This window comes from Chlamydotis macqueenii, chromosome 3, assembly GCF_036417535.1.
Source record: "Chlamydotis macqueenii isolate bChlMac1 chromosome 3, bChlMac1.mat, whole genome shotgun sequence".
Classification (NCBI taxonomy): Eukaryota; Metazoa; Chordata; class Aves; order Otidiformes; family Otididae; genus Chlamydotis; species Chlamydotis macqueenii.
Window position 1 is genome coordinate 90,751,963 of NC_141558.1, and position 12,720 is coordinate 90,764,682.

Below are 12,720 nucleotides of genomic sequence, written 5' to 3' on the forward strand. Positions count from 1 at the left end.
TATCTACCCCTGCAGTTCTACTCCCTACCACTGTCAAGTTTTAATATAAAAATGTTATTATTTATATCTGCAAAAATATTGATTTAGGAAAAAGCAACTGTCTTTGCAAGTCTCTCAGCAACAGCAAGCCTTAGGTTCTAGAAAACAAAGAGAGCTTTGGTGTATATATTTGGAACTAAGAATTTTATAACGAAAGTAGCATTCTAGATATGTATAAGGCCAGTTATAAGGTATTATCTTACAGCTATGTTTCTTCACTGTAATTAAATACAGATACCAGTACAGGCATTTCATAGTTTACCATTTCAGACCCTCGCTGTATTTTCTGACACTGCCTTTACTTCAGACTAGCATTTACATGTTCTTAACTGTTGCTGATGCAGAATAACCAGATATCAGAGACAAGAAACTAATCTCAGAATCTCCTGCAGAAGAAAATTTCACTAAAATATTAAGCAATAGCTGCAAGATGAAAGAAAACTAAAGTATAAATCTCAGTACAGAATGTGAATGAATGTCATTGCAAGGAAGAAGGATGTGTCTGAAGAGAAAGATACAGTTCCACTATATAGTTTAGTGGAACCAAAGATAATGAATATGATCCTATGCCAGAGAAAAAAAGGGAGGACAGGTGCATAAAAGGAAGAATAGGGTACTTTTTTATTACTACCCATAGCTCAGCAAAAGTTCTTTCCATCACTGGCAGTATTTACTTTGTGTCTCTAACTCCTTCTCTTCTCTTTAGCTACTGACATCTCACACACTTTAAAAAAATATATATAGGAGATAACATCAAAAAGCATCCAAATTTAGTTCTTTCAGATTATATGTATACAAACTGAATATATATATATATGTGTGTGTGTGTAATCTGAAGTATATTAGAAATATTTAAACTGTGGTCCCTTTTTTACATTCAGCAACTATGTGTGAGCTCTTAATGGTCCTACAATAAAGCTCTGCAACATCCATTCATATTGTAAATCTGATTCTTAACCGCTACTTCCTGCTACAACAGATTAAAGGATTTGCCCACCCTCCACAAACCTGAATGTCAGTTTTTAAAGACTTGTGGAAAATTAGAAACCCAATTGAGCAGAGAATAGACAGACAATACTTCACTTTAAATAAGCACTTTTTGGAAAGGAATCTCTACCAGCTTCAGAATGAGAGTAATAGTGCCTTGTCTCCCTGCTTACTGTGATCTTTTCCTTGTCCTGCAGCAGTGCAAACGCTAGCTTGAGGAGTGACTGGCATCAAAGCCTGACGAATGGCTTTCTCCCAGCCCTGAGCTACGTCAAGTCCAACTCCAGTGGCAGCAAGAACAGGACTGTGATGACTGCTGCCATTGTTTTCACCAACAAAGTACACCATCGTGTCAGTGATGATCTCAAAACAGTATGGGTTGCTGCCCTGCACCACATTTGAAAAATCTCGAGGCTGAGTCACCTGGAGAATTTCTGAAAGTGGAATCTCCTGAAGAAAAATATTAAAGATTAAAAAATGAAAATGCACATAATATTTTAATATACTGATATTCAAAACTTTAAATGTTTGCAAAGAAATCAAAGCAAATATATCAAAATACCAAAGCTAAAATACCGAGCTTCATAACTAATGTCAAACTGTGCATGACCATTGCCCACCCATAGTTTTCCACAGTTTTCTGCATTCCTCTATACGAGTCAGGAGAGACTTCCAGCCCCACCACAGTTCTCTCTATACAACTACTATTCCCTACTCAAACTGCATTTATATTAAGCATGACACACGCCCCCACCACATACAAATGATGCACAACTACAGAATGACTATTTCCCCCCTGTAGCTTATACAGCTTAGCTAGAGAAGAACATGACAGGGGAAAAAAAGTGAAACAAGACAACATTAAGAAGAGGATGTGGTTATAAAAGCTAGTCAACAAGCACTGCTTCATGTATCTGAATTGTTTTTGGCAAACATTCTCTTTCATATAGATATTAACAATTTATCCTGACTTCTCTACCTTGCCATGGTACAAGCAGTACTAGAGAACAGATCTGAAGGAAGAAATGGTTGCAAGTTCACACTAGCTGGAGGAGGACATTCCACATACATGGGAAGGTGTACAGGTGCACGTCACTTGCAAGAGTAGTGAACAAGCAGGGGAACACCAGGTTGGCATTAGAGGGATAAGAGACAGTAGCTGATTAAGATGAAGAGCAAATAAATGTAAAGGCAACAACTGTAAATTATTCTAACAGCAAAGACAAATAACCTGAGATTCAAGTAGTTAAAAAGGGGTGCAAAGGGGCACATCAAAGGACTAAAAGCAGTGACACAATGGAGCAACAAGCAAGGAACATATTTTACCAGTGTTTTGAATGCACAGGGCAATACAAGTATCAGGGAGATCTGAGAAGAGACTGCATTGGTCAAGATAGGGATGAAAAGGATCTGGGTAAGTTTAGCTGAGTGTACAGAGAAAAGGCTTGATCTTAGAGATGTTACAAAGGAAGAAGCTGCAAGATTTGGACCCCCACCTAAAGGTGTAAGACAAGAAAAGGGAAAAATCCTGTTTATACATTCAAACACATTTTCTGAATACTCCACCACTGAACTCATTACACCAAACTTATTGCTAAGTTTCATTTATATAATGCCAGACTGCAAAGTAAATTCTCCTCTAAATCTCGCTTGCAACTTTCAGTTGTACAGTTGGGAATAATTTCCTTTTAGGAATATCAAAATAAAATACATAAGCATGCAAACTTTCAGCCACTACTTACAGAACACAAAAATCCTATCCTTCGTTAGACTCATGGCCAAACAAATTATCTGCTAATTGTGAAGAAAGCTTAGTATGCTAGGCAATTCAGGAGAACAGCATGTGTAAAAGGTAAGGAGAGACATACTCAAGGGGATTAGAACAGGAGCTGCAAGCAACTTCTCAGAGTTAGTCTTGGTCCTTCTCACTTACAAGCTTTGGCCAACAATTAACTTGGTCACAGTTCTGATTAAAAAAGATGGGGAAATGGAGATAATACTTATACTGCTCACAAGACTATTTCAGATCTATAAAGCACTAAGTAAATCAAGTGCAACATAATTATTACTCATCATTAATTACCTTGTAGTATTTTGTTCCAGATTCATTTTGAAATAGTGTGAGGCATTTGCTGTCCAATCTCCAGTAATGTCTTTTTCTCTACAAAATGCACAGTAAAACAAACGTAAGGAATAAATGACTCATCCGGCTTTTGTTATCCAATTATTTAAATGAGAGAAATGCTTCAATTAACTAAGATAATCAATTAATGTTAATCTGCAATGCATCTTAGACTAGATACATGAAAATACACACTTTGAGAATAAAGATTTTTTTTTTAAACTCAAGAAGAGGCTCATAAAATTATTTCCACAAAAAGAAAATCACTCACCTTACAGCAATAGTAGTGACAGTAGTAGTTATCTGGTACAGGAAAAACACTTACCTACACAGGTTTCACTACAGGTGCCATGTGCTCATAAAATCTGAATTATTTTAATTTAGTAACAATTGTGTGAGTCATGCTTTCTTCTCTGTGCCCTCATACCAACATTGCAAGGGTTCAAGGACCAAGCAAGTCTAACAAGTCCTTAATTCTTTTGTCAAGATAGAATTCTAGGTCAAAAGCATACATTGGCTAGACAGACAGATTATGAGATTCAAGTGGACAAAATATCTTCGGGGATAAAAAAAAAAAAAAAATCAACACAGACTAAATAGCCATTTTCTGAAAGTCTCCACCAATGAGAAATATCTTCCTCACCAAAAAGTCACATGAATCAGCTGTTGCACATAACTGTCTTGTAGTTTTAAGCAGAGGAACATTCTTCAAAACAAAAATGCTTTTTAGAAAGCTAATATGGCTATATGAATCTAACTTACTTTACTTGCACCATGCTCATAATAGTTAGAAACCCATTCTCACTTTTCTGTGACAAAAATCCAAGACTCTTAACTCTGTCCTAGGATGACAAAGTTTGAAACATAGTACAGCAGAGCTTAAATCACTTCAATCTTGAGGAAGCTAAGACTACCTGCAGGAGATAAAGCAAGCTAGGTCATGAATGGATTTTCCTAAATGGAATTCCTAACCAGCACTGAATGGAAACTGGGTGAAAGCATATATACTATATATACTATACCTATATACTCGTTATTAAATCACAAATCAGGGAAGACTTTGGAGGGAGGGAATTAAGGAACAGGTTGATAACTCACTGAAGGATTCACAATCTGCCCATACCGTATTCTGAGACAGGATGGGCTCAGAGTGAGGAAAAGAATACAGACAATGATACAGAAATTTCTCATTATAAAGAGTAAAATATCTTGTTATCCAAGGTCAGCAAGAAGTATACAGATATTGCTGTTAAAATTAACCTCTTTGGACCTGATAAAAAGCCCAAGTTTTAGGAATAGGAAACAGCCTGACATTGCTGAGAGCAGAGCAGCCAAGGGAAACAGTTGATGTTGTAACACCTAAGATGGACGTCTCCTCCCATTAGGAAGCTCTGTGAGATCTTGCTTGGTTAAAAGTATTTAGCTTTGGGGCAGAATACTCCACTTCATTTGAACAGCCTTTTTTGGTAGATGTCATCTAGGTAGCAGCCAGACTGATAGATGAAAAAAAGCTAAGCTAAGGTGACCGATCTCATCACTGTTCTATGAGGAGGTCCAAAGAAGTCCATGGAAAAATGTGCTGGCTGTACTGAAAGATAAAATCAGAGCTGAATACCAGGTCTGCCCTAAACAGTTCCACTAGAACTATTCACCTTCATCTGCTACATGGCCTTAGTTTTTCTGTAGCCAGCTGACGATAATTGTGTCTGTGAAGCAGCCTTGGCTGGAATCTCAGTTGAAATATGCTAGATACTTATTTTGGCTGGTGATAAATACATCTAGATATTAGAAAACTGTACTTTAAAGGAAAATTTTGTAAGGCACTTTCTGACAGACCACTTGCAGCGGTCTGTTTAGTTGACAATCACAAAAAGTAAAAATACTACAGCAACTTGAGCTGACTAGTATCATCCCTCAGCTTGATTTCAACACAGCTTAAATAACTTTGCTTCTCTAAATTCCTGAAGTACCTTCAATCAGACTCCTGCGTATAGACAAAGAATGCAAAAGTATTTATGCTGCCTTTCACGAACAGTTTCAATAAGACACACTGTGCTTCATGGGATCTGCAAATTTCTTCACTTCATCCTTTTCATTCATCTACCAAAAGACAAGAGGACTCACTCCCTCCCATAAGACAACTCTAAAGAATCCAATGGAAGTGATTCTTCCTTATCTTCCTCCTGAATACACAAAACCAAAGCGCTTGCCTAAGAAGGTTCAATTAAGACATTACTATTGGTAGAACTACAAAGAAACAACCCAGTCTTTTTGAAGGATGCTTGCATACCCAAGGACATACAGTGAAGCCATAACTCTTTATTCCACTGACATCAAGAGGAATAGTGAGTTTGGAGGCGGGGGTGGTGTTCAATAACGCTTACTTTTAGATCGCATGAATTGCTAGAGGAATGAAGGGCTCCCATATCTACACATAAATATTTACAAACATCTAGATCATGAGAATAGCAGTGTCAACCATTTCAGCACTCATTTTATACTGATTTCCATCTTTTCATGTAGTAGAATAAAAACTCTGATACAAATACTTAGTTCAACTGCTAAAAATAAAGAAGACAAGAGCAAATTATTCCAAATTACTATCTCAGGAAAGCTGAAATCTTAAACATGCAATTAATTTAAGACAATCTAGAGATGCTTCTCCCTTCTTAAAAGGGAGAAGAAAAAGTACTGTTGAATCACAACATGAAGAACTTTGACTAAATTACAGTTTCTCCTTTGCATCAGATTTCTTTACAATAAATACCAGGACTAAGTTCTTTGAAATGATACTGTAAATGAGAATATCTAAATAAGAAAAATAAAATATACTGGTTTAGAGAAATAATTTAAGTTAATGTAGGAAGAAACTAAAGTCACTGACCAGATTGTCTCTACTAGTATAGTGGACCATCCATCCTTCCTTCACCATTGTACTGCTCTTCCTCTTTGTGTGCTTGATCGACTGTACAACTCTCATGAGAGGAATATTATTGCTTGTTGAAGGACTAAAAAAACCAACAGTTAATATTTAACAAATTAAAATACAACAATATTGCAATTATATATATATATATATATTGTTCAAGTGTTGCAGTATTTAAAATTACTCTACAGAACACAGAAGAAACACACTGGAATGAGGACACCTACGGAAATCATTCTCTCTCAGAATAATTAGTTAAGACTGATGGTCTCAATCCAGCATAAAAACAAAATTAGCATCAGCATCGTTATTATTTTGTCTTGTCTACGTTGACTATGCTACTTCTTAATATTATTACACTAATGAAGGTCCCTATCTATGCATACTTTCAATTTATGAAAATATAAGCAGAGGTGTGCTAACTCCAATCACAGCTGCACCAGAAAGTTTTATCCCTGCTCAGGGATATTAACTGTGCTGCAGACAAGGATCTGACAAACACTAATATTCTGACAGAGTCATTAGTTAAATGTACAGGTTTTAATATCATTGAAGATGGAGTCAATCACTAAGTTGCTGCTTAACAGCAGAGCTCCTACATATGGCACTAACAGAAACGTTTGTAAACATACGAAGTCATAAGGTAGATTCAAAGCCAAAAATGTAAGGATGCTTTAACACAGCACACAGTTGCACTGTAGAACTGGCTGCCACAGGATGCCGTACATGCCAAAAACTATAATTGATTCAAATCCAGTAAGAAATACATGGAAAAATCCTACCTAGAGGTGGAACACCAAAAAGATGCTACTTCCAACTCAGGAAGTCCTTGAGCTATAAGTCACTGAAAGTTGGGAAGGTATCACTACATACTCTTCCTCACATATTTGCTATTAAGCCCTGAGCTAAAATGACCTTTGGTTTGACCCAGTATAACAGCTCTTATGTTATTAAGAATTACTTAAGAGAATCAGCATGACACTATTCGGAATAACATAGAAAGTAAAAATAGATTAAATGTGATTAAAGGAACTATGAACAGTTACTGGAAAGAAGACTTCAGAAAAATCACATTCATGATAAATAAAGCAAACTTCTGCCTAACATGCATATAGACTATGATGTGAATATTAAAATACCTTGAGTAATTCCTTTTAAATCAACATATTTATAACAGTAACTAAATTAGGCTAAAGTTACAAAGACCTCGGTCAAGTCTTAGCCATGTTAAGTCATACATTCTACCATGTTTTGACAATCTGGTTTTATTCCTTTGATAACAGTCATAGCACAGTACTTTTTACAATTAGAAGAGACTATACTATTTAATTTTTTTTATATTTTAGGTTTTCTTGAGACAGCATAACTTCACAAAGCATTTTCATGTTCAAAACAAAAACACAAATGAAAAAATAACACCTTAAGCAGTAAAACTGGGCTAATCAGCAATGTTTTACTCACAATATTGAGAATATTTTACTCACATCCAGAGCAAAGAAATTCACCTTATGACTTACCTGATGGTTTTGACAGCTTCCTCATCTTTGTCTGCATCAAGGTCAGATGGATCCATGAAGAAGATTTTGTCCTCTGGAGGAGAGGGCTCTTCAGCATCATCTAGACCTCGACTGCCATCACTGTTCATTTCACTGCTATCAACTTCCATTGGCATGTCCAAGTCCTGGCCTGGGCTTGCAGGTTCTGGAAACAACACAGGATTCAGACATTATTTCAAATACACAAGTTAAAAAAAAAAAAAAAAAAAAAAGAAGAAAGAAAACCCCCCAAAAAACCCACAACATTTTCTTCTTCAGTTCACATTTATTAAAGTAAACATAAAAGTACAATCAGAAGAGATCAAATCCTCAATTTTTTGCTAAATAATGCAAAGTATGCTAACGAACATTATCAATTTGGTTTTGCTAAATGCCAAGGCAAGAGAGACCCAAGTAAAATAACAATATTGAAAGAGTGAAAAGCTTAAGGTCTAAACCTAAATCTCATTAAGTGATTCTGTTCCACAAGTAATCAGTACAAAGTAACCTTTTGATGGCTAGAGATGACCCAGAAAATTATTCCTGTGCAAATGAAATTCTTCATCAACAGAAACCCAACTCTGTTCTCATTGCCCTTGTAGCCCATAATAGCAAAAGTAAGAGAGAAAAGCGGGACTGTGGTATTGCAGGAAAAGAGAAAAGTAGAACAGATCTTACTCGCATCTGACTCTCTGCTGGCAGAATTTAAAGTTCCCAAAAGCTGTACAACTTCCACCAGGGAAAACTAAGAATTAAGACATAGAAATATCTTCATCTGTAGCCTTTTTTTTTTTTTTTTTCCCTGAAGAGAGCTCAATTTAAGGGTAGGAGAAAGAACAAAAAATAAACAACAACTTACATCCACAGAAGAATTGTATGAAATTACAGCTCCCAAATTATGTGCCCTTGCACCTTATCATCAGAAAGGTGGTGAAAGCAGGCTGCAGCAACAACATGTTGCACACTATTGTCCATGGCCACTGATCTCAAGACCCAGGCAAGAACTTTGGAGCTGGAGAAGGCTGGCATGAATGGATGGGATACGTTGTAAAATGGCAACAGAGCCACTGGCTAACAGGGCTGCTGCCCAGGCCTCCGAATCAGGTTGTTGAGTTTGGTGTGATCTGCTGCATGTCCCAAGTGTTATTTCCCCTCAAAAACAACTCTTCAACAAATCAGGATTTTGGGCAACACAATCACAGAACGGTTGAAGTTGAAGGGGACCTCTGGAGGTCATCTGGTCCAACAATCCCTGTGAGCCCATTCCTCCAGCCTGTCTAAGTCCCTCTGAACGGCAGCACAACCCCCTGGCCCATCAGGCAGTCCTCCCAGTCACCAGCAAACCTGCTGAGAGTACATTGTGCCCCATCACCAAGATGTTGAACAGGACTGGATCCAGCATTGGCTCCTGGTATAAACCACTAGTTACTAGCCTCCAACTAGACTTCATGCCACTGATCACCACCCTCTAGGCTCATCCATTCAACCAGCTTTCAATCCACCTCACTGTCTGCTCATCTATGCTATATTTCATCAGCTTAACTTTGGTTTAAAAATTCCAAGACTCTAAACTTTCTTCCACATACTGTTCCCCACCTTCCCCTTCCAACTCAGTAAGGTCTATTCAGAAAATAGTCCTGTTTAATTGAGGTTTCAAAAAATTAGAGCAGGGGTTTTCGTTTTGGTTCGACTTGTTTTTTTCCTCTCTCTTTTACCTCATGAACTGCTGGGCTAACTCTGGCCCCTAAAAATGATGGATATGAGAAAGTCACAAAAAATGGTACTTGTCTTCAGATATCAACATTTAAAAATATCTATTTCATGGTGAGCAATGAGCAGACTGATCACAACAGATGTTTACTCAAACGAGATAAAAAAATGAAGAAGCCTTCTCAATGTACAAAAATTAATCTCAAACAAAGCATACTGAAATTGCCAAGACTGATTAACTAAAATTAAATTCACCAGACTACAAGTTTTACAGTGAATCTTTTTAATTGACAGCAACCTCCGGTGAAAAAATTGTGAAGATAAAATAAAAATAAGCAAAGTTGAAGAAACCGAAAGCTAATGCACCTTGTTAAGCCGTAAGTCAGTATTTGAAAGAATGTTTCTCATCTTACCTCCATTGAAAATCACCTCTCCAAGACAGTCTCTAGGTACTTTAGATGCACAGCGCTTGTGACAGTTGAATCTGCAATCTACAATAGAAGACAAATAATCTCATTATAGCAGAATCTTACTCCTACTCAGACACTAATAATCTATCATTCACTACTTCCATCACAAGCTTCAGTTCAGGTTCATACACTTGTTGCATGTAAATAAAGACAATACCAATGAGGTCACCTCCAGAAAGAAATTAACAATCTTGTCCTGATGTCACATGTTGATTTGCCCCCACCATTTATTATGTCAGCACTTCCCCCTCCAGAACAAAACAGTTTTCTACTTCTCTAGCTTTCTCTGTAGTTATTTTTTCCATAATGATGTCATTTTTCCCATCCTCTCATCTGTTCCACATTCTTTTTTCCATTGCTATATGATTTACACATCTCATCCCTATCATTTTTCCCCACCTGCTGCCTAAGACTAGCAGGCATCAGAGCCTCTAGGATCACACATGTATATCACAGAGCAAATAAACTCTGCAGTAAATCCCAAAATTCCAGTTCCAGTTCAGATTACAGATTCGGCTGAACACTGAAGCTCCATTTCTGCCTGCTGACACAGAGCAGACAGAATACTGTTATGGCCAGATCTGGCCTGATGCGGAGATGGAATCTAACCCGGATATGTGCCATTTCTGCATCCGAGGTATGAGATGCAGCCTGCTGAACAAAGTCAAGCATACCACATTAGCGGTATTAACAGGAATTTCCTTTATTAGCAGCATTGCTGTAATTTTCAAGTCTGTATCAACATCACAGATTTCAAAACTGTTTACTGCCCCCGCAGCTGTTTTCAAACTGATAATTTAGTCCCTTTCTGCTATCCAAAGAAAGCTGTTTGTGCTTTCCTTTTAAGCCCAGACAAGCAAAAAATCATTATCTTCCCATTTTTAGTAGCAGAGAAGAAACTCTGGAGCAAAATACAATCCTGTTCAGCTTCTGAGTGCCTACAAGGAAGCATCCTAGGAGACCAATGAACTGTCCTTTCTATAGCAGTGTTTTCAGTCCACATTACAGAATATGGTTACTTCACTAGTTTGAAGGAGGCTGGAAGAAAACAGAGACATTTCAAATCCTGTCAGGGAACTAGAAAGACTAATATGGCGTCAACCCTAGTAAGTTAAACTACGTACAGAAACATTATTGGTTACTGCAATGCAACTCTATAGTCTAGTATTAGAAACACTCCCTAGTATGCTTTTGGCCTACAGCATTAGCACAATCCCAAACAGTTCTCAAGTCTAGTTCATAAATCAGAACATCTCACTAAATTGTTCCCAACAGGCAGCCTGCACACAGCCACCCAGGCTGGGATGCTAAGAAAACTCGTTCATGAGCACAGGTCATTTTGTCCCAGTTGACCTCAGTGTCCAGGAATGTTCTCAGGCACATTTAATTAATTACCGCAAATATATCCTTAGCATCCCGAAGATCATCCCCAGAGCCCAAGTAGAAGCCTGGACGAATTAAAAAAATTCAGGGTTCTTACAGGTACTCAGGAACACGGGACTGCTGAAAGCCCCCAAGCTCTCGGAATGTGCATAAGGAAGTCAGTGGGAAACCTTAAGAATCCATATGAGAAAGCAGTATGAAAATAGTTCGATTGTTTGATATCAATTCCTGATATATTAAAAATACATATAGGATCATACTGCATAAATGGAGGTCTATTAATATATTTATTTCTGCCCTATGCATATACATAGCATTTGTCTAGGCTTGTTTTCCATACATAAATGTTATTTTTATCCTGTGCCATTCACCTCCCTGAAACTGATGTGGCAGCCCCATTTGTTCAGCTGGGTAGACAGTCACAACAATTGTATATGGTCAGTAACATCTAACGTTAAATCTGCAAAGCATCTTTTTCAGGCTTCATTATTTGTGTATTACATGTAGCCAAGAGACACTAACTGAAAAAAAAATAAATCAGTAACAGTTCAGGATTCAGACTTCAGACTACAAAGACTGCAAATTAATAAAAACAATAATCAAAGATAAAACTGCTTCATTACTTACATGAGACAGCTGTATTTTAGTCAAAAGAAAGTTAACATAGCTATAAGCTTACAATTTCTGCTCTCCTCTACTAAAGGAAATTGAAAATGCATTAAGCAACCTCTTCAAAAATGTTGACTTTTGGTACTCACGTTTGATAAACTCACACAAGAGCAATGGAAAGTCCTTTCCATATTAATGTTTATAATTCATCACTACAGTTTTCTTTGCTGCAAAGCAGCTGACAGATCTGCACTATCCAGCAATAAAGAGCCAGAAGGAGATCACAAAGTCATAGTTATGCCCTGGGAACTACATGAAAGTGTCTGAGAACTGAAGTCATGCATCTTAACATATGCTAAATAAAAATCATGCAGTTGATGAAGCCTAAGCTAGTTCAGGAAAGGCACCTACTTGTAAAACTTTTTTTCAAAAGATAATAACCAATGTTCCATACCAGAATAATATAATGAAAACTTACAAATTCTTTAGTGATGAATCTAGGCAACACACATTGAACAAAGGGAAGTATTTCCCGTTTTTATTAATTTAGAATTATCCTTCTAGAATAAAGGTGCTTTACTCCTCTCAAAAATATGTAATTTTACAAAAAATTTCCAGTATACAACCTTCTGGCAATCAAAACCTAAGTTGAAATCACTTTTAAATACAAGAGCTTTACTGAAATTTAACACTGCAGTAGAAAATTAAATGTTTACCTTTACACTGCATTCCTTGGCGAAAAAGGCCCTTGAGCAGCCGTTTGCAATACTGGCATATGGTGGGACGAGTGTAAGAGTGAACAGCAAAGGTGTGTGGAACCTTCACTCTGCAAAGCACCATCTTATCCATCCAGATGGGACGGCCACTCCAGGAGGGAATCCTCTTACTAGGTTCTGGGCAGCAGCGCTGGAATAAAGAAGGTATACATGATTTGCACCC

At 37.2% G+C, this 12,720-nt stretch overlaps 1 protein-coding gene across 2 annotated transcripts in view; it reads right to left on the reverse strand.

Annotated features, from left to right (window-relative positions):
• PRKD3 (protein kinase D3) overlaps positions 1-12,720 on the reverse strand; it is a 51,389-nt gene that overhangs the window by 15,169 nt on the left and 23,500 nt on the right. For both annotated transcript variants that reach the window (XM_086745029.1, XM_086745030.1), the window contains 6 exons: positions 12,498-12,687; positions 9,733-9,810; positions 7,592-7,775; positions 6,033-6,156; positions 3,110-3,187; positions 1,200-1,476 (listed from right to left, as the gene is read on the reverse strand). In XM_086745029.1, the coding sequence (XP_086601155.1) occupies positions 1,200-1,476; positions 3,110-3,187; positions 6,033-6,156; positions 7,592-7,775; positions 9,733-9,810; positions 12,498-12,687 (931 nt within the window). The remainder of the gene's footprint in view (positions 1-1,199; positions 1,477-3,109; positions 3,188-6,032; positions 6,157-7,591; positions 7,776-9,732; positions 9,811-12,497; positions 12,688-12,720) is intronic.